Consider the following 22,806-nt stretch of genomic DNA (forward strand, 5'->3'; position numbering starts at 1 on the left):
TATGAATGCCAAATACATGCTGGTGATGAAAGTAATACATCATGGTCTATTGTGTCAAATGCTGCAGACAAATTAAGGAGGGTGAGGACTGTAATCTTTCCGCTATCCAACGCAAGAGAGAATGTCATTAACTACTTTTAGAAGAGTAGTTTCAGTACTGTGGCAAGGGCGATATGCAGACTGTACATTGCTAAAAAGACTGTTTGAATTCAGATGAGATACAAGCTGGGATAGAACAACCTTTTCTCTAAGATTTTTATATGAATGGGAAATTAGAAACTGGGCGATAGTTCTTTATGGTCTAGTGTTGGTTTCTTCAGCAGATGCTTTACATGGCAGTTTTAAAAAGTGATGGAAATTCCCCTGATGAGAGATAGGTATCAATAACATCAGTTAGTGAAGGCAATACTGGATCTAAGCACTCAAGCAGCAGTAATAATGGAATTGGATCAAGTTCACATGACTTTGGTGCACTCTTCATCAGGATTGTACGTACGAAATCCAGAGACCAGTTCAAATGCAGCTAATGGTTGTCACTCAAATTCTGTATCCCAACTGTATGGAGACAACGAGTCAATTGAAATTGTGGTGTCAAGCTTATCTCTAATGGTTTGTACTTTGTCATGGAAGAAATTTGTAAACATGTCCGGAAGGTTGAGAGGAGAGAAGGTAGTTGAAAGTAGTGTAGATTTGTTCCTTGACATTAGCTTGTTAGTAATTTCTAAGAGCTCTTTGCAGCTGGAACTTTCCATGATCATAGTAGTGTAGTGGGCTGATTTGGCTGCATGGACTATATTTGTGACATTCTTCTTAGCGGCTTCATAGATTTGCTTATGAATAGTGAGTCTGGTGGAAAGCCAAAGCCTCTCAGCTTTACGGCAGTCTCTTTTAGCAGTGCAAAGCTGGTCCCTAACACTGCCATACCATGGAGAACACTTTTGAATTGATACTCTGCACTTGGTAGCTGGGGCATGTTTATCAAGCCAAGAACGCAGGCAGTTATCGAGTTGTTCTGCTGTAGGAGGTAAGAATGTTGTTAGGTTTGCTTGGATGTCATGTATTAGTTTGGTTCTATTTATCATACAGAGGTTTCTCTTAGTAGCAGATAAAGGTGGAGGGCTAGAGACTGATACGTCAAAATGGCATACAATGCAGAGGTGACCTGATCCAAGGTCATTGGATACCTAGGAGGACCGCAGAATGTTATCATCAGGTCTGTGAAGAATCCAGTCTAAAATGTGACCATCTATTTTGTTATATAAAAAGGTCTCATGGTAACTGAAAGACACATGATTTATAGATAATACTAGATTCCATTCACCAGCATGAAACATTCAAAATATACGATGAATATAATAGGATATACAGGATGTTTTAGTTCCAAAACTCCTTACAGGGTTTTGGAAGGGACACAAAAAAAAAACTATCATGGTGTGAATTAGTAATTTGGTGTATGTAAATTTGTTGAGTATAATTGTGTCATATTATCTTCAGCAGGCATGTTATCATTGTTTCACAAAGCTTATTTGAGTCTTTCTACTTCAGAAATAAAAATTCAAAAATTTGTTGGATTTGGTCAAAAATGCTAGAAAATGATTTTCTGTGAGACTCAAAACCACCCCACCCATCACCCTCAATTTTTATTATCTATTTTCTGCAGCATTTTCAGCTTTTTCCTGACACCTGATAAACATATGTTACAATTTAAATTTCTTTGTGTAGGATGCTTGAGTACAAATACACCTTTTGCATACCATATATAATTTTCTTTTTCAGGACAGTCCTCATCTATAACTACACCACACAGACTTGTAGCAGACTCGCAGATCATGATACCAAATTCGCAGCATTTCATTTCAAATCCATTTGGAAACATTCTGTTATCACACTTTTCTTATAATAATCAATTGCAATGCAATAGTCTAATATTTGAAATCATATTTAGCAATTCATACTCATGCTAGCTGGAAAAAAAAAATGATACTAGTCTAAACCTTATGCACATGCTCAGGCTCACAACATGCAACCTATACAGACACCCACTATTCTTCCACAAAATATTGATATGACCTGTCCTGCAGCAACAGACCACAGAAAAGCCCCCAAGTGGCCAAGTGGTCTAAAACACTCTGGCTGTACCAATCACTGCTATTTCACGTCGTCAACATGGGGTTCAAGTCTCATATTCAGCCAATGTGAGAAAACTGCAAGTAGCTTCTTGTGCATTAGTGGTTGTTATCAGGTTTTGCCCCGGGTTCTTCCTCCACCACTTATACTGCCTGTCATATATAGCTATATATAGCCTATCTTGTGTTGAGAAATGTTTTTATACCAAATAGCATCAACAATAACAGATCACAGAAATTAAGCCTTTAATGATTCACACATTAATTTGTCAGGAACCATATCATTACAAAATGAACTGTCAGTTACAGAAATACTAAGGAGAAAGTAATCTGAAAGAACTTATTTATTAATTCATACATTAAATTAGTTACATTTTTCTGAGTGTTCACATGTTCGTTGCATTAAAAACAGAAAATCAGACAGTCTAAGTCAACAATCTCACAATTATAACATGAAACCGTCACCACTGACTCAACCAGCATATAAGAAAATAACACAAAATGTACAACAATGACAGATAACACACAAAAGCATATATCCTGTCTTGGAATAGTCACAGATAATTTCATGTAGATTTTATTTCAATATTTATTATAAAATTTGAAATTTAAGATTGATGAAGAGGGCTTTCTTCAGTAAATTGATATTACTACTTTCTCTTATTTCTTGTGTACTCATGGGCCCATAGATCCTGAAGTATTGAAGGGCTGTGCAATTTTCAAAGCCTACATTTTGGCTCAATAAAGATTAAGGGGGTTACATACTTTGCTGGATTAAAGCTTTAGGGGGCCTGGGGCATTTCTGCTTTGGGGAAACTGGAGGCATAAATGTGTAAGAGGGGGCAGATGCTGGGAGGGCTCTTAATGACAAGGATTTAAACCTTGTAAGATGGATTTCATTCTATCATAAAGATAAAATATTCAAAAGCACCTGTCCACTAATCACGGTTTAGACAACAATGGTTAACTCTGGTTAATAAAACTTTCCACAGTTCACGTGATTGACATGTTTTATTATGATGGACAAAAGTTAAGAACATGAGGGTTTAACATATAAACATATGATCAGGCAGTTTCATTTTGTATACTCCAGCATGCACCCTCATATGCATATTTAGATTTCCACTATGAATAAACAGTTCATCACATACTTAACACTTCCAGGTTGTGTCATTTGCCCATTTGAAGTTCCATTGAGACTAAACCTTTCATCGCATACTTCACATCTGATGGAATGTTTTCTCATGTGAAATGTTAGATGTCAACTCATATAAAACATTACATACTTTACAGGTTAATGGCTTATCTCAAGTGTGTCTTCCTCATGTGCTGATTCATATATCCACTGGTACTAAACTCTTTATTACATATTTCACACTTAAATGATTTTTCTCTGGTATGGATCCTCATGTGCTTATTCAGATATCCATTTAGACTAAACCTTTCATCACACACTTTACATTTAAAGGGTTTTTCTCCTGAATGTGTCCTCATGTGCTGATTCCGAGTTCCACTGTGGCTAAATGTTTTATCACACACTTCACACTTAAATGGTTTTTCACCAGTATGTATCCTCACATGCGTATTCAGGTTTCCACCATGTCTAAAACTTTTACCACAAATTTCACACTTAAATGGTTTTTCACCAGTATGTGTCCTCATGTGCTCATTCAAAGTTCCACTTAGACTAAACCTTTTATGACATACTTCACATTTAAATGGTTTTTCTCCAGTATGTATCCTCATGTGCATATTCAAATGTCCACTCAACCTAAACATTTTGTCACATAATTCACACTTAAATGGTTTCTCTCCTGTATGTGTCCTCATGTGATTCATTAGGTCTGAACTCTGACTGAACAGTTTATTACATTCTTCACACTTAAATGGTTTTTCTCCAGTGTGTTTCCGCATGTGCTGTTTCAGGCTTCCACTGACACTAAACCTTTCATCACATACTTCACATTTAAATGGTTTTTCTCCAGTATGCGTCCTTAGGTGCTGGTTCCGAGCTCCACGGTGGCTAAAGGTTTTATCACACACTTCACACTTAAACGGTTTTTCTCCAGTATGTATCCTCATGTGCTGATTCCTAACTCCACTTCGGCTGAAGGTTTTATTACACACTTCACATTTAAATGTGTGTTTTTTAGTATGTGTGTTTGTGTGCCCATTCACAGATGCAATGAGACCAATCCCATCATCACATACTTCAAACTTAAACGGTTTTCCTTCAGCAGGTTCCATCATCATCATGTAATTATTCCACAGGGATTCAGGTGGAAAACTAATGATAATACCGAGGGAACTTAATCTATAGCCGAACACAATTTTATTTCTTCGATGGCGCTGTTCTTAATGTTTCGACACTGTGCACATTTAGTCACTCATAACTTAAGCCACCGTACAGACGTTCTTCACATTTCCCCCATTTCCATCTACGTATCTTAACAATTTTGAATGCCCACAATTAAGCTAAAGTAAAGTTGTTCCTTTACTTGGTGTTTTGTACACAATGTCAAAACTTATCCTCCACTATATTTCCGGTCTTTATCTGGGTGATGCGACAATTGCCCGTTTCGGATTCGAATAGTGACTATCCAAAATTAAGAACGATTCAAATTAAATTCAACTGAAAATTACTTTTTGTCATGATCATTTGAAAACGTATAACTTTGTACAATTTGCAACTAGTCTGTTTTCCGTGCACAGAATGACCAAATAAATGTTTGCATAAAGGAAAAGACAGTCCAAATGGTTAGTCTGGTTCCCCTGTCATAATTAGAGAACCTTTTCTTTGATCCCTACATGATCCTCATTGCTTGGGTTACTGGAAACATTGAAATACACTCAATATCCGAACTACACATAGTTTTAGCATAACATGATATATGATTTGTATGTGTTTGAAAAATGATAATATAGCAAAATAAAATTTTGAATTTTATTTGACTTTTATATGAATTTTTTTAAATATTTTTTTCTCTCTATTTGTAGCTCCATTCGTATAACGAAGACACTGGGTCTTATTTGATTGGACAGCTTTAACCATGTTTTGTGTGTCAGTTGTATCTTTAGTTACTTTAAACACACACGTATATAATATTTCCAGCTAAAATATGTAACTTTTACGAAGGAAAATATTTTATCCAGTTTTTACGAAAGAATCGACATCGCGAACATGGCACGCGTGATCAATCACATTTACCGGAAATTCGCCTGGTTTTGATTGATATTTTTCGTCAAGTCTAATATCAAGGCGAGCTCCAGGACCATACTAATTATATTCTGGAAGATGTTTTTTTTCGCCAGGATACTTAGGCCATGGCGTCCAAGTATTTCCCAAGTGCCTTAGCAACATCGCCGCCAGCTGTTGCCTCAGGAATACCAAAAAACAAAAATCAGGTTTCCCGTGGTTCATGGAATCCTCGAAAACCTTCAAGGGCCATGAAAAGTAATGGAATTTGCCAAAACCTTGCAAAGTTTTGGAAATGTCATGGAATTTAAGCCAATTTCATAGAGCATCGAGCACCGATTAAATAAAACACGATAAATTACGATAAATAAATGATTTCATTTCATATAACAAGAGTAAGTTCCCATACAGTAGGTATCACGTGATTTCTGGTGTAGTTCGATTGGAAAATTAAAATGGTCAGCCACGTCGATTTGAGTAAATACCACTTGAAGATCCATCAAAACGAAGTTAATTTCTTCTAAAGAAGTATGGTATTTCTTCGATCTAACGTACAAGGTAAGTACTAATTTGGTTTCGTTTATATTTCTCTTTTGTTTTTCAGGTCTGTCGTAACATCTCATGTGGCATATTCCTTTATTATGTCGGATGGTACGACATGATTATAACCGTTATTGTCGATCTGATATTCCTGTTTTTGGCTGTTACTTTAGCTCCTGTTTCAGAATATTAAAAATCGTTTTCTTTCGAATGCCGTTATTAGATACCCTGTCAACCCTACTGAAATAAAAAAAAAAAATCAGAGAATCATTGTAATATTAGACTCGTCTAGTTCTTCCAATTGAATTCTCCCGATTTTCCAAAATCACCCCAAAAAATAAATAAATAAATACTATAATTGATCGTATATTAGAGAAAGAAAACTATCTGTAAACACCTTAAAGTCCCTGCAAGGATTGAAATTGGTTTGTGATACAGACTGATTGGTGACATACAAACATCAAGGAAATTGACAGATAGGGACATTTTGGCTTTCTGAAAAAGCCGAAAAGTACACTAGCCTAACGCTGCTAACTGCGTTTCTCAAAAAGACTGCAAGAGTGAAAAAATAGACTCTGAAGGACTTTGAAAAGGAGATTGTGAAGTGGCAAATTTAATTAGATTTAAGGTGACAGGCGCGTATCAAATCGCCATACTGCCATGATGAGTAATGTCTTTTCGAGGGGAGAATTTCATTCTTAATTAAGCACTCGTTTATTTAGCCAACAGAAGACCGGTGGGTGCAGAAGCTAACTTCGATTCCATGGTGTAAATGTCGAAATTGAAAGATCGTGTAACACTGTTACTCAGACTAGAAGGTCAAGTTGACCACGACTTTGGCGCCTCTGGCAAAAGGCGGCAGATATATTTGATTCTGACTGGTTACGCTAAGAAAGGGGCGTGTTTCCCACACTAAATTTCCTAGCTTTAATATCGCCACATCGAACATTTTAATCAGTCAAAGTTTTTCTGCAAGAGAAAACAAGTGTAGAAGACTCCGACAGTAATTTGGAGAAATTCTCTCGCAAAACTATTGTCGAGAAAAACTGACGAACAAATTTGGCGGTAAAAGCGAGGAACGCTGAAAGCTCAAAAGTATTTGTGTCAATTCCATGTAAATTGTTGATGCTATATTTACTTATATTTGCATGAATCTATTTGCTACATTGTTATATCAATTTGCTTTATAAGTAAAACTGTTGAGTCTATGCATAGGAAGACGTAGATTAATCTTTATATAAGTTTGACGAATTGTTTGAATTTGTCGTCTTGTTTGCATAATAATTAGGTTCTAAGAATTTTATGCATTACATTAGTTAATATGAGTTACGAGAAGCCGTTTGAATTCACGGGAGTTAGAAGATTTCACGTATGATTAATGTTGAGTGTGTATTCGCCGAACATGAAACAGTAAGCCATATAATGTACTTCATTTATTCATTTGTGTAAATTGAGGCTGGCTCGAAAACGTTATGCCTCGTGTGGTGTTAATGTGTGGTGTTAATGCGTGATGAATTAGCCATTAAACTAACTAGAGTCACTATAGGACATGTGGAACCGACTGATAGCCTTAGCATCTGTTTTGCACCGATTGTAAGATCTGATAACGAGAGGGGATAGTGCAAGCCCCTGTATCATAAACCACATAAATTTTAGGTTGTCTCTATTTATATTTTTTAAAGGGAGGAAATAGCACCTGCGACGTATTATCTCTGCGACGTATTCTGTGACGTATTACCTCTTTGACGTATTCTGAGACGTATAGTGGGACGTACTTATAATGAGATTCAGGTGTCTGTGAATCTGCGTGTTACTCATAGAGATGAGGATCGAAAGAGGCAAAACAGAGGGAGGTCGAAGGAACAGCTACACTGGAAGTGGAATGAACTGAGAAGCAGGTTATGCAATTGTAGAATGCAATTGTACAAGGCATTGACTTCGATTGTTCACTCGATCCTATGATGAACTAAATCTATCAGGAAAACAGATCGGCTACTTTATATAAATATATTTGTGTTATTTGTAATTCGGTGAAAGTTTTATTTCTAGAAGCAGAATGTATTCCTTATGTAATGAATTCTCACATTTGTTTTATGTAATTGATTAAATTGTTGTTTACATGTACGGGGGCTCGTGTTGGTCTGTTCTATATCTCTGCTCAGATCTCTATCTATTCCATCTGTAAGTTTCACCACTTATATTTGTACTTACTCGAACCGGGCAATAGCATTGAGGGTGGTCAACCTCTAGATAACGAGAACCAAATTAAGCGGACATCTTGAAAGAAGGTACAATCCGCCAGCCCACACACCTCTTGCAAGTTTCTACAAAGTGGACCCGTGGGTACGCTTACAGAGTTAGAGCAGAAAAAGTGTGCTTCTCACTAAATACAAGAGAGCAACTGGAAAGCGATATGTTTTGGTAATATTGTAAATAGGAACACATACAAAGACTACATAGGATTGTTTCCTTTTTTCTTTTGAATACAAAATACATTGAACATTTGATTATGACATGAATTACTACATAAAGTCAAGGCGTGCAAGTAAATTTAAAATGTACATATTATAAATATTTGTCGTTAACGTATTTATTTTTCATTGATGTCATTCTTTGTATTCATTTACTTGCAAGATGGCGTGGCCCTTGAGCTTTGTGAAGTGGCGCTGGAAAAATTTTGGAAAAGTCATGGAAATTGTTTTTGTTAAATCTGCAGGAACCCTGTTATATGTTTGCGTGCCGCATTATACACATTTACCTGTAAGTGCTGGTGTGTCTTTTTTCAATGTGGTTGCTGTCAGAATTTTTTTTCATGTGGCTGTCTTCCATCGAACACAATATAAACTCATGATTATAAGTAATATTATATTTGTACAATGTGACGGTGATTGACTTTTGAGCAACATGTGAGCAAGCACCAATTAAGCATCGCCCAATGATACCAAAGTCTGTTCTAGCTATTATAATTGGTCCATCTGAGTCGGATGTTACTTATCCTGATAATGAGGTGGCTCAGATTGGGACAAACTGTATTTAGTCGTGCCGTCTGTGGATGACCAACAATACAATAATGTTCTTAAGGAATTAAATAAATCTTCAGCAGCTTAAGATGATGTCATTGAATTTATCTCAGACATCGATGAAGCGCCGTCCGTCGGGGATCTTAACGGGTAAATCAACAATCTAGTGGTTTACGACGATGCCATGCTTGACAAACAAGCAAATCCAGCCAGAATATGTTCACGTGGCAGACATAAAAACACAGTTGTCATTTACGTTACCCAGCGGTACACTCAGATTCCCAAAGAGATCAGACATAACTGTATTCTGTTGTTATTTTTTAAAGAAATATATTGGTTACATGATGAACCTGGAAAACACTAAAGCGATTATCTCTACGATCGAACAATTGCAGAAAGATGTTCTCGCGGTTCAACTCCATGTTGAAAAAAAAATCTACGATGATTTTGAGATGATACAACAGCGACGTGAAGACGGCATATATACACCCACGGTTGGGTATAGATTTATGAAATTAATCCAATGCGAAATGGAATTGTGATTGCCGGATTTACACGAACAAACATGATATAGCTACATTTGTTCCACAGGCGAATACCATTGAGAAAATACGATCAGATTTGTCTCGACAATACGAAACTCGAGCGGCCATACGTGTACGTGCGAGATAACTAAAAATACAAGATTCCCGAATCCGTCAAGGAGGAATAACTCAAACAACAAAACATTAACGACAAAAAAATTAACCACAGAACAGTGACGTCACCAAAACAAAATTGAGATAGTAAACAAAATAAACGACTTTTTCTTTTTCACTTGGCTGAGAGAGGCCGTTCAGGGTCTGTCACGCACATTACAAACTAACGGTCATTTCTCCATCGCGTGTGTCCAATACATTACCGTCTTAGTCGGTTTGACGAAAACGTATTCAGGACAGCGATGGATAATGACATCGTAATTAAACAGGATTAGTGGGCACCATCACAACTAAATGACCCGGCGGGACATACGAAGAAAAGCTGTCAAGAACATATTTCCTGCTGCACCTGCCCTTGTAACGCTTGCCAAAAATCGGTATAGCTACCGACAACTGCATCACAAATTAGATAAAAGAAATCGTGGAAGTGATATTGACAATACCCGGCGAAACATGACAACCACCATCTGTTCTATCGTTGTTATGCTGGATATCTGGAGGGTCGCGTACTTTCTCCCATGCGGAATATATCTTTGTAAAAATATTCGTCAATTATGTCATCGAGATCTTGCTGCATATTATCAGTGCCTATGCGGGATAGTTTGAAGATGGGCAATAGGGCTTCGACGATCTCAAAATAATCGAGAAATCTGGTTTTATATTTTCTCGCCCCTGACATTATTGCATCATCACTCATGTGACTTGCTGACTGTATTACGAATTTTTGAAAGAGTTCTGCATCAGATTTCACATGGTTCAGGGGCTCTACTACCCTGATGATTCTGAATCTAAGATCATCATTTGGATATTCAACAATATACTGCTTCAAGAGTTTTCTAAGCTCTTTTTGTATTTTTTCATGTTCCTGCTCTATTTTATTTGCATAGTCCTTGGTAGACACTCTACCCTGTCTGCGCCATTCCTCTTTTGCTTGTGAATCAGATTCCGTAAACTTTACATCAACGTTTCCAATATCACAAGAAAATGGTAAAAAATCATCATTGGCTTCCCACATAACGTTTACAGTCTACCAATGTTTATGATTTCCATACTTTGTAAAATATCTGGTGGTCCAAAATAAACCGACGCTTCCAAGGGCCATGCCAGCACAGTTCTGACCGATGACTTGCATATGTCAACGGCGTAATCCGGCATCAATATTTCACTGGCGACGCTCAGAGTTGGCTCGTGTACCTTGATAAGGGTCTTTGATTTAATTCTGCACTTAAGTTCGTCATTGATTTGTTCGTCATTGATTTGTTCTATTTGATATGATCCTGTTGGTACTCTGACAATTTCCCAGATTGGGACTGTCCCGGCAGTTCCTTGAATAGTGGTTTTATGCGAGAATACCAGTAAATTATTAGCGTCTAATCTACCAAATTATTTTTCTCTGCTCTTTGGCCAACTATAATAAAGTCGTAATTGTGCCAGTGCGATTTAAAGTGACCGACCATTCGGCACTTTTACCTAATTTGGAAAACCAATATCAAATTCTGGCCGTGTTGATGTCGCTGATGTCACTGTGGTCGTCGGCGGTGTTGTGTTAACGATGATCTGCTTCAGTCATATCGTTATTTATGTGGTCATTATTAACTATACCACGGATTCTAAATGTTGCGTTGGCAAAGTCATCAACGTTGTGTTGGTGTTCTTGTGTTACCAATAATAAATATCCCTAAGTGCAGGAAATTCTTTGTCTGATATTGCAAAATTGTTTAACCCGCTAACAGTATCGATGATATATTTATAACGCATATGCCGAGCATAAGTTATTTCTGTGTGCGATAACGTCTTTGTTTTAGCGACCAGCAAGGAAAACACTTATACGACACTGTCGATTATTGGTCTGCGATATTTTTTGTTTTGTTTTGTCATATGCTCATCTATGATTTCTTCCAGCAATGCATCCCACGGACATGCTTGATTATATGAAAGCATTGTGTGCTGTTCATTATGGCATCTACTAAATTACCAATTGATGTGTTTTTGCGACGAATTCCACACAACACTAATATTTCTTAAGGTTATTATTGTGCTTGATGGTTCCAGTAAGAATCTTTCCTCAGTATTTTGATCTAACACGACTGATAAGATTTCGGAAGATCTGTCGGTGGGTTGACTCCGTGATATGTCGTATATACCTCCATTTTAAACGTCACTAATACGGAGAACCTATACATCCGGTGACAAGAGTGGTAATTTTATGGAGTTATTTTTCTGTACCCATCTTCCTGATCTAGACACAATTATATATACCATGTTAATTGAGCGGAGTCGTGTGAATTACACCATCGGCAATAATTTTGATTTAATTAAGTACAGTGTTTATAGAACTGATTCTTGAGTTGATGTTGGTGAGCTCATTGTTAATAATTTTAATTGTTGTTTTAATGTTGACTAGATCAACAAGTTGTGTATTAATTTCAGAGAACTTGGTGTTGATGACCGTTGGATTTCCAAAGAAATTATTTATGGTTTTATTTATGTTTCTACGAAAAGTTTTAAACGTGGTTACTTGATTAGTATATTCAGAGCTGGATGTGGCCATTCCATCATTGATTGTCATTAACGAGGTCATCTTCGAGATGTTGCTGTTATGAACGTATTTCTTAGTTGCAGCGTCATCATTTGATTCTGGTTCTCTCACATTAGTCATGTTGATATCGTCAGTCATTGTATCACCGGCTATAGCAACACATTTACTGATCTCAGTTTTGATCATGGCGTTGTTATTGTCCACGTATGTTTATATTGCTATGTCAGCGTCTAATTTTAGTTATTTCTCATTGATAAATGTATTTCTGCTCATACTGAGAATGCCATACATTTTATCTCCGACGATTCTTCTAATATGTCCAGTAATCTCTCCCATGATTGTTAGAAAGGATTCCTCTGAGTTTTTCATTTTACCGGTTTTAGTAAACACCACTAAGTTTTCTTCAGTCGCGCCTGAAACTCGCAGAATAATATATGTCAACGGGATATTGCTCGTCTTTCATCGTCCTTGCTGACCCTGAAAAACAACAATCTCATTTGTGTCAACATCAGTCAGACACAAAAGAACAACGAGTTCATATTGTGTTGAATATTTCGATAAACCAATATCACCATGGGCCTTGCATCCAGCAGATCTTCCGTAAATATCTACCATTATAAACTATTAAGCATTTTAAAACGACGTTGGACAACCATGCTGTCTGGTCGTATATTCATACACAACTTTATGGGGTGGCACTGATGACCTTGACAAAGAATTAAGTACAGCAAATCCTTCTGAACCGCATATTGGTTATTGTCTGTGTTGGTAATGTTGAATGCTAAATTGGTAAGCCACTATACCGTAAAAATTTCTTTGGTGGCACATCTTCATATGAATCGAAATAAACAACTCCACGTCTATCAACAACGTAATCAACCCAATGAGTACCAGGGCGGCAACTTCCATCGAGATTCATGATACCAGTTTTAACATGTTTCTTTTTTCTGGTAACTGATCATGAAAACATATCTGAAGCTTTTATGTTTAATCGCCAAGAAACATAAAGGAAATCAAAATTGAACATGTGAAGCTTTAACGAAGCGTCCCCGGTAGTCTCAGACCTTGACCATACCGCGATCCTGGTAATTTTATACCCCGCCCTTTTTTGGAGGTTTTTATGCCATCTCCTGTTGCTTTTTTCAGTGCAATACTGGCAGGTGTTCCAACAGCAGCAAGTGCAGCTGCTTGTGCAAAAGCTGGAGCCTCTGATGAAATTAGCGCTGGTAACGCCATTAGAAACGGAAATATACCGCCAGTTTTTGTTGTGTCTCTGATCGCATTTGTAGAGGGATCAAGTCAAATGCCAGTTTTTGATTTCTTGTAGGCATTGTATTTGAGCTGACGTTCAGTCTGTGATAATTTATTTGGGCCCTGCAACACCGCTGATTTCAGACTTATTTTGGCCCCCATAATTCCTCTTAGATGCAGATTGCAATGTTTTTTGTTTTTTTTTTAAATGTGACCAGCTTTCAGAGTAAGACTGACGTGATGATATGACAAATGATCTAATTAGAGATCGCTTGCGATCAAATTACATGCTTGGAAAACACGTTTTCAACGGGCGTATCAGTGCCTGTCATTCGTCCACCAATGCAACATTGTTTTGTCTGACAGAACAACAGCGATTGCGCTGTAATTAGCAATCTCATAGCAGCTGATTCATTGGTGATTTTGTGGGATTTTTATGCCGGCTCCTCTTCCACCAATTAAATTTCCAATCGATTAACATCAGCAAGGATGTTATTGTGACAAATTTGATCATGAATCACAAGTGATTTAGAGATGACATTACTAGCTTTTTTCCTTCGACATCGATCGCGAGTGGCAAGGCACTTCTGGAAGCTTCTTCTTCCTCTACACGAGGCGGTCCAAATTGTGATCTTTCAGGCAATAATATATCTTCAGGCAATAGCGATTTTCTTTGACTTGTTCATCAAATATTTTAAATTCATCCTTGTATTTACCACCGATTTGTGCTATACCATGGTAATTTTGAAATACAAAACCATTCATCCTTGTATTTACCACCGATTTGTGCTATACCATGGTAATTTTGAAATACAAAACCATTCCAGTGCTTTTGGGGTGACATCGCCGGTCTCTGTATCTAACAGTTTACTACATATTTGATATCCTACTGCAACAACCGCTACAGGGATTTTTGGTTCAACTAGATCCCTCACTTCAGCGATTTCATCACGAGCTTCGTCGATTTTATCAATCACTTCCTCTATTATTTCCTGTAATTGTGGCTGAGCAGCGGATATATCAGCTGGAAGCTCTCAAAGAATCATTTTTGTTGCATTTTTGTTGTTGTCAGTGGATTTAGCAGTTCGTTCCAACGACGGAACAACATGTTTAGTGGCTGTTGCAACTGGCTTAAAATAACTGTTACTCTGTAAATTCCACATGAGCATCATGGTGTTGTTGCAGCTGCTGTTTTACAGAATCACAGATTGGAAGATACTTATTAATTGCATCTAGTCGCTGTCGAGCTAATTATGCCATATGAGATTCCATAGTAAGTGCAGATTCACTCATTATTATTATTACAACAACGGTTTAATTACAGATCACTAAGTCAGCAGATATACAAGATTTTACTGTATTACAGTAACATAGCATATTTTGTTTATATCCAACTACAATAAACTGCTGCATTGTTGGAATCTCAATTACACTCAAAATTTAGACATTGCCACGGTCATGTGTTTGCGCTAAAAATACATATCTGCTATTAATAATACACAGGGTTTCCCACAACACGATCATGTGTTTAACTGCTCTCAATATCAATGCACTATTAATAACTCGCTGGGATTTAAAAATCAATAACTGTACACTAGTTAGAGAAATCTACCAATTACATTATATTTATCTAATATCTGTCTGTTCAGTAAGCACATATACTCATATAATTTTTTTATAATCTTATATTATTAACTGAGACAGTGGCCAAGGAACTTAAGGAGTACAGATAAACTTTCAATCAACCAGTGAAAACAACTTCATGAGTTCAAGTCCAAGAAGTGCTATAGACATATTGTCAGCATCTGTGACAGATGCTATTATAGTCGGGTGGTGCCCATGATGCAATGAAAAATGATGAAATATCATTATTAAATTGGTAATTGTAAACTTATAAAAATAAAACTTACCTTGGCCCTCACGATCCCCAATTCTAAAGCACCCAGGGTTTACTTAAGGGTGGTGTACTTGATCATAAATTAACAAATCAAAAACACTCTTTTGCATTTAGCGATCCAATAATTACAATGGAAAAAGAAAAATCCTCTGGCTCTAAAATTTTGCACTTAGCGATCCAACAATTGCAATGGAAAAGAATAAATAAAACAACCCAAGATCAGTTATGCAACGTCATTCAACCTGGTTGCAGGCACTTCCTTTTGCTACTTTATTTTTAGGTCAGATTACAGTATGGTGGGTTTGAGAGTCTCTTATAAATGTAGGTCATTCACGAGAATTTGTTTTTATTGTTTCTTGTTCATAAAACAAAGGAGGTTTTATTGATGGGCAAACAAAATTGCTGGTTGCCAATTTTTACTTAATTATCGTCAGTGAAACACCAATAATCATGAACAAATATGACACTTATAAAGTCAAGAAAATCTTGGGCGTATGTTATTTTGAAAAACGATGACCTGGAGGTTATCACCTACAACAGAGAATGACGGTGTTTTTACGTACATTTCCACAATTCATGTTGAAGCAATGGACACATATGTCAAGTTTTCAGTATCCAGTCTCAATAATACATTGCTATGCAAAAATAACCACATTCCGTGAAAATCTTAATCCAACTACCATAAAAGGTTACGTCTCTTCATTTTCACTACCATGATATGCGTACTTGAAGGCTGACATTTGTCCTCATCGGCAGATGCGCAAGTGCAATCACAACCATCAGTTCAACAAGCCAAGGTGGCCGATGTTCAAAATCTGAACTCTGTGACATGCATTAAAAAGAAATGTTACAAGACTCATTATCCATTCATTTTTCATACATTAACATGAAAAGGGAAATAACAAGTATTTACTAGTTTGTTTTGCAGTTATATAGCAATGCTTGCCTCTAATTACTGGGTTTTGTTTCTGTGGGGCTTTCTAAGGCAGATTTTTTGACACTTTATGAATGATATATACATTGAAATTTTTTATGAATCATATATACTGTGAAATTTGAATAGGTATAAAAGGTATTTAACATTTCAATTTAATTCAAGTAGCCACTTTAATAACAAAATTGCATTATAACAATTAAGGCAGAAGCAGGAAAGAGCAAACTTAACACATTCATGTCTTTATAACAACCTTTCAAATCTTGGTTGGATGGGCACTGCTCATGACAAAAATACTGATTTTCAGGAGCAAGTACAGATTTAGAAAATATTTATAACATCGACAACCATCAGTAAAGAAGAATAGTAACTTAATTAGGTCATGTCTTGCACCTTCTCTATTCCATTCGTATGCCCATAAAAAGAGTGCAAGAGTACAACATACTCACACTCAGACACATGCTGTTTATAGGCAACGTTTCAACACCTTGTTTTTACATATTATTGTTTTATTCCTATGTACCATCTTTCATTGATGATCTGAATTCTGTGGTATCTTTTTTTTCTACTGGACTGTTTTCTTGTAATCCTTTTGTGATTTCGCTGTCTGGAAAAAGTATGCAAAATAAATCACCAGCAACACTAATAACCTAAAGTAGAAGGTTTATTTCTAAACTTCTGATGAAATGACATTAAGGTTCTCTCTGGTATTTATAAAGGTTGTTAAGTCAGGCTGTGTTGTTGAGGCAATGAGCTGATGTTTATTACCTTTTTCAAGCTGTTTTGTGTCATGCATACCTCCATGCCCAATAGCAAAATCACAATTACATAATTTTTGCAAAATGCAAAGATTACCCTTTACTGATGGTTTCACAAATCTAAATATGATGGGATAATTGTCCTTTGAGTTCTGGTTCTTTTCTTTCATGGTTCCCACACGTTTCTAAAAATAAATTTTCAGGTCATTTCCAAGGTTTTTCCAGCATGAAACTACTTTTTTCAAGGTTCACGTATGACTGTTATGAATGGAATTAAAGAACATTTTAGATAATAAAACATGCATTTTCTAAAGATACTTCTCTTTCAAGACTCTCCAAAAACATCAAAGTCAGAAAAGATGATCTTGTAAAATCCACAAAATATATGACACGAAACAAGTTTGATTAGATTCCTATAACTTGGCATGTAAAGTACTTTCAATGTACAGAATAAAAATTCTTTGTTTTGCTGCATTGTGTTGCTTATTGGGAACATCGTAATGAACATAAATTATGTTTTGTTTCCTTTCAAACCTTTAATTGTAAAGAATTCTATAGCAATATATATATATATATATATATATATATATATATATATATATATATATATATATATATATACATACATACGTCTCACAGAAAGGTAACATTTCTTATTACAGTATAAAAAGACTGATAAACGCAATTGGAATCTTGTCTTGCAATGGAAAGAGTTTAACCCTGACTTTATCTGTGCCAATCCCAAACAAGATTTTTCAAACAACCTAATGTCATAAACATGATCTGGTTAAAAATCCACCATTTAAAACATATTTTCAAAAGGGTTAATTTAAATTTCGACAAAAGACCTTCAAAATTATATAAATAAACAATGAATGTGTTTTCTGTCAAATCAACTTGTATTCTTGTAATTTGTTAAACCAGTCCCCAAACCTGTATTAATACAGGGACTCATATAGTTTTTTAATAAATAACACAAGGGACAAAAATTTCTCATTTCAGCTCTGAGAGTCTACATTTTGGACTACAAATTTGGCTTAAAACAAATAGCAGTCCGTTTTCTAATCCGAGTTTCCTCCGAATATTTACACCCCATTTTTCATATATGGACATTTAAGTTGGGTTGTATTTGTAGGGTCATTGCAATTGCATATTTAAAATTTGAAACTTGCCGCCATCTTGCGGTAGCGACATAAGATAGTCGTTTACCAACAAGCCTATACAATTTAAACTTGTGTTATACTGACTCGTACCTGCATGAAAACGATAGGAAAATGATTTATTTTAACAGAAATGACAAGTATTATAATTGTGTGTCATTAATTTGTTGATGGACAAGACAAAATTACGACATAGATGAAACCTGACTCAGTGCTCACCAGTTGCATTAATAGTCACATGACTTCAAAAATCTCAAATGACGACACCTGAAGTCCAATAGACACGTAATATCAACAAGAAAAACTCCTTAATAATGTTGTTGTACAAGAATTCAATAGCACTGTAACAAAAGCGCACCAACAATTGCATGCAGTTATAAACAATCCGACAAATATGCGGAAGACAAAAGCATGCATGTAAACAAAGATAAGGATGAGAAGACAATACAAGAAAGTTAATTGAGAAGACCATACAAAAATGTTAACTGAGAAGACAATATGCACAAGTAAATTCTACGGTCTTCTTTACAATTTAACTGTGTGGATCAACTTTTTCTCACCGTACATTAATTGTAAGCAATGCCAACTTCTCAATCTTCTCAACCGTTTAAGTTAACTGACCCATGCAGTTAAATTGTAAAGAAGACCATCAGATTGAGCTTTAAAGTGTCTGCTCAACCTTTTCCACTCGTTCTTGTTTCGGTCAATTATAAATAAATAACATTTCCACTTACGATTTATACATAAATCAGGCTATATCTCATACTGATATACAGATGATTAGACAAATTCAAACACTGGGAATGATTTGATTACTTTATATTCATTTCATCACAAATTTCATTTCAACACCATTACAACAAAACTGGCCACCTTTTGTAAACCAATCAATTAAAGGTAACACATAATTGGTTTCTTTATGTAAGTCATAGTAGCTTTTAGAACAACAGTCCTTTTGAAAGATAACTGCAATGAGAACAGTTAATACTTGTACATATATTCACTGCTAATTATAGTTAGACTACCTTCTTAACTTTAATAGCTATTTTGCAGTCTGGCCACAGCTGACCAATATTTGGAAAGGGGGAGTGTTTCAGGGAAAATCAGACATGTAATGGGGACATTTTACTGGAAGAAACTGTCCTTTACAAAATTCATACATGTCTGAACTGAAAGTTTGGGTTCCAGAGCCCTGTCAATGGAATATTATTAGGTTTATGCAAACAGTCTTGTTTCAAGACTTTACTGCTTGACCTGAGGTATTCATGGTTTCAGCTATGTCTGTGACTTGTGAGAGTGTGTGTGATTTGGATTTTTAACATAGCTTTAAATAATTTTCAGTCATATCGCTACAATGTCTGCAGTGAGTCACTTTATAGTGACGCCTAGCACTGGGGCATCATGTCGCAGACATGAAGCATGATGTCTCACCCAGTCACATTATCCTGACACCAGGCCAACCAATCCTAACACTAACCTCTTAATGCTAAGTGCCAAGCAAGGCAGCTATTAGTACCATTTTGTATGTCTTTGGTATGACTCAGCTGGGGATCAAACCCACGACCTCCCGCATCTGAGGTGAACGCTCTAACCACTAGGCCATTGGAGCAGTCTGACTTGTGAGAGAGGATTCAAGATATATTCATATCATTAGGACCATAAATGTTTCAGTAAAATGAAATATATACTGAAATTGATAGATATGCTGGAGGAAGGTCCAGATCTTAGGGATTTTGATTCTAAATGTACTTTCAAGAATTTTGTTGACATTTAAGAAAACAGTGAATATAATATGCTTCACTGTGTTGCTTAAATATGAAATGGCAAAAAGTGATATATTCTTCCATTCATTCATTATTGATTTTAAATGGCATTAAGCTAAGTAAATGAATTAATACAGAAAACTAATTTCTTCCCCGATTCTTTATAGATGTTACATGACAATCACAATAATCACTTCACAGTTGCATTAGGTTTCTATTCTTTACCCATAGAATGGGCATTATCAATCATTGCATAATAAATAGGTTCCCCAACAACTGATGCGGAATGTTCTGCTTATCGTTTTGTACTATAAGCATCATGTGTACATCAGTTACCACACAATGAGATGTATATATCCTCCTCTGCTTCTTCCGACTTCCACTGTTACTAAACCTTTCATCACATATTTCACAAATATGTAGTTTTTCTCCAAATATGCACCCTAACATGTGACGCTAGGTCTCCACTTCGAATGATCAATTTATTACATATTTCACACTTGAATGGTTTTTGTCCAGTATGTGTCCTGATATGCATCGTTAGATCTCCATTAGGAGTATAACATACTTCATACAAATGTGTTTTCTCCAGTATTTATATCTTGTACATATTAAATATTACACTATATGAAACATTTACCTACATACTTAACACTTAAATGGTTTTTTTTCCATTGTGTATCTTCATGTGCTTCTTCCGATATCCATAGTCGCTAAACCTTTTATCACAAATTTCACACTTAAATGGTTTTTCTCCATTGTGTATCTTCATGTGCTTCTTCCGATATCCATAGTCGCTAAACCTTTTATCACAAATTTCACACTGAAATGGTTTTTCTCCAGAATGCATCCTCATATGAGTTTCGAGAGTTTTACGGTCAGTAAACTTTTTCTCGCATACTTCACACTTAAATGGTTTTTCTCCAGTATGTATTCTCATGTGCCTATTCCTATGTCCACTGTCTCTAAACCATTTATCACATACTTCACACTTAACTGGTTTTTCTCCAGTATGTATCCTCATGTGAAACATTACAGTTTCTTTCTGAGAAAACATTTTATTACATATATCACACTTAAATGGTTTTTCTCCAGTGTGTGTCCTCATGTGCTTATTCCGATTTCCACAGTCACTAAACCTTTTATCACATACATCACACTTAAATGGCTTTTCTCCAGTATGTATTGTGATGTGTTTCTTGAGAGTGTCACGTTCACTAAAAGTTTTTTGACATACTTCACACTTAAATGGTTTTTCTCCGGTATGTATCCTCTTATGCCTCGTAAGATTTCCACTCCAACCAAACATTTTTTTACACATTTCACACTTATATGGTTTTTCTCCAGTGTGTGTCCTCATGTGCTGATCTCGATTTCCACGATCACTAAAACTTTTATCACATGCTTCACACTTAAATGGTTTTTCTCCAGTGTGTATCCTCATGTGCCCATTCAAATTTCCACTGTGAATAAACCGTGCATCACATACTTCACACCTAAAAAGTTTTTCTCCAATATGCTCCATCATGTGGGTTTTATCTCCGAGCTTCACTCTAATGACATCTAGTAATAACGTAACTAAGTGCCACCGCCTTACTTGTTTTTGTTTTGTTTCTCAGAGACGGTACCCTTCTTTAAGACGCACGGTACTAATGATATGGAAAATGGGAACCAGCCTGGAATAGAGTATACACGAGTTTGGCTGACCAGGATTAGTTAATAATGTAAGTTATGTTTTAGGAAAAATAATCTTTGAGAGCTTATGCTAGCTGAAAGTGAAAAAATAGAGACATTGTTTAATTGATGAAATTTTAGTCCTTTAACAGCCTCGAGTTTGGAACACTTTTTATTAAAATTAGCACCTGACTCTTAGGTGCGGAATTGAAAGCACATGTTTCAAACACGTGTTGCTCTAGAAAATGTCGCGGCTCTTATCTTTTCTCTGCACATAAGTTGACATCCAGGTTTCATCTATACTGGTAAATATAGGTTAGATCATGAGTACTCAAACATTTTAAGTTATTGAATTTTAAATATCATGGTGTTTGCTATAGGTTTACTTTGGGAACTGAATTAATACAGTGAGTCCTTAAGGAGTTAATAGGGGAAGGGGGCTCGCTGAATAATTTCACGTCATAACCCGCGTAAAGGCGACCATTTAGCGTTTTCTTTTAGCATCACATTAGTGGTAAGAATTTGATACTGCTCAGAAAATTTTCCTGAAAAATTCACAAAATGTGTGCATTATGAAAGGTTTCGCGCGGGAGAGGTTTTATTTATGTATCTGAATATGGAATGTGTCGAGAACTGTTTATTACTTTTCTTCGTTTTGTGGAATAGAGCTTTATTATAACATGGCACCAGTCTCATCTTTAACCGAAAATACGTGTCAGTTGTCTCTGTTGAGCAGCTGGTACGCGGTAGCAACTGCAGTCTGACGATTTATATATAAAGTTCAACGAAATGTGTGAGAACACGAAATCACCGTATCTGTACAATAAATATACATATATTGATATTACAGATAAGGTGACGTATTGAAGGTACATTACTGATAAAACGTAAGACCCCTTTGGTAGCAACTATATACTCAATGATGAATAAATATAAACATCGCTGCTACCGCTACGTTAGCCCAGCAAGTTGTTCTCCACCTTTTTTTTTTTGTTTGATTGGCTCCGCCCCCAGTCAAACAAAAAAAAAAAAAAAAAAAAAAAAAAAAAAAGGTGGAGAACAACTTGCTGGTCTACCGCTACGTGTAACCAGCTTAGTGTTGTTTTTTTAAATTGTTTTTGGGGGTTGTTTTTTTAAAATTACTTCTACAATACACTTGGATATGAAATTAAAGTAGTATTAGAAAGAGAGAGATTAATTCAATGTTTTACTTGTGCCCTCTACAGATGAGACGTAATTGCTTTTATTAT

General features: G+C 36.0%; 1 protein-coding gene across 1 annotated transcript; it reads right to left on the reverse strand.

Moving 5' to 3' along the window:
- Nucleotides 1-2,357: 2,357 nt before the first annotated feature.
- Nucleotides 2,358-21,520, reverse strand: LOC149783766 (uncharacterized). Its single transcript, XM_089932904.1, has 3 exons — nucleotides 20,550-21,520; nucleotides 10,091-10,607; nucleotides 2,358-4,480 (listed from the first exon to the last, which is right to left on the reverse strand). The coding sequence occupies exons 1-3, from the start codon at nucleotides 21,408-21,410 to the stop codon at nucleotides 3,429-3,431; spliced, it is 2,430 nt and encodes an 809-aa protein (XP_089789030.1). The 5' UTR covers nucleotides 21,411-21,520; the 3' UTR covers nucleotides 2,358-3,428.
- Nucleotides 21,521-22,806: the final 1,286 nt, after the last annotated feature.

This window comes from Sinohyriopsis cumingii, chromosome 14, assembly GCF_028554795.1.
Source record: "Sinohyriopsis cumingii isolate HCF-2022 chromosome 14, ASM2855479v2, whole genome shotgun sequence".
NCBI classification, from domain to species: Eukaryota; Metazoa; Mollusca; class Bivalvia; order Unionida; family Unionidae; genus Sinohyriopsis; species Sinohyriopsis cumingii.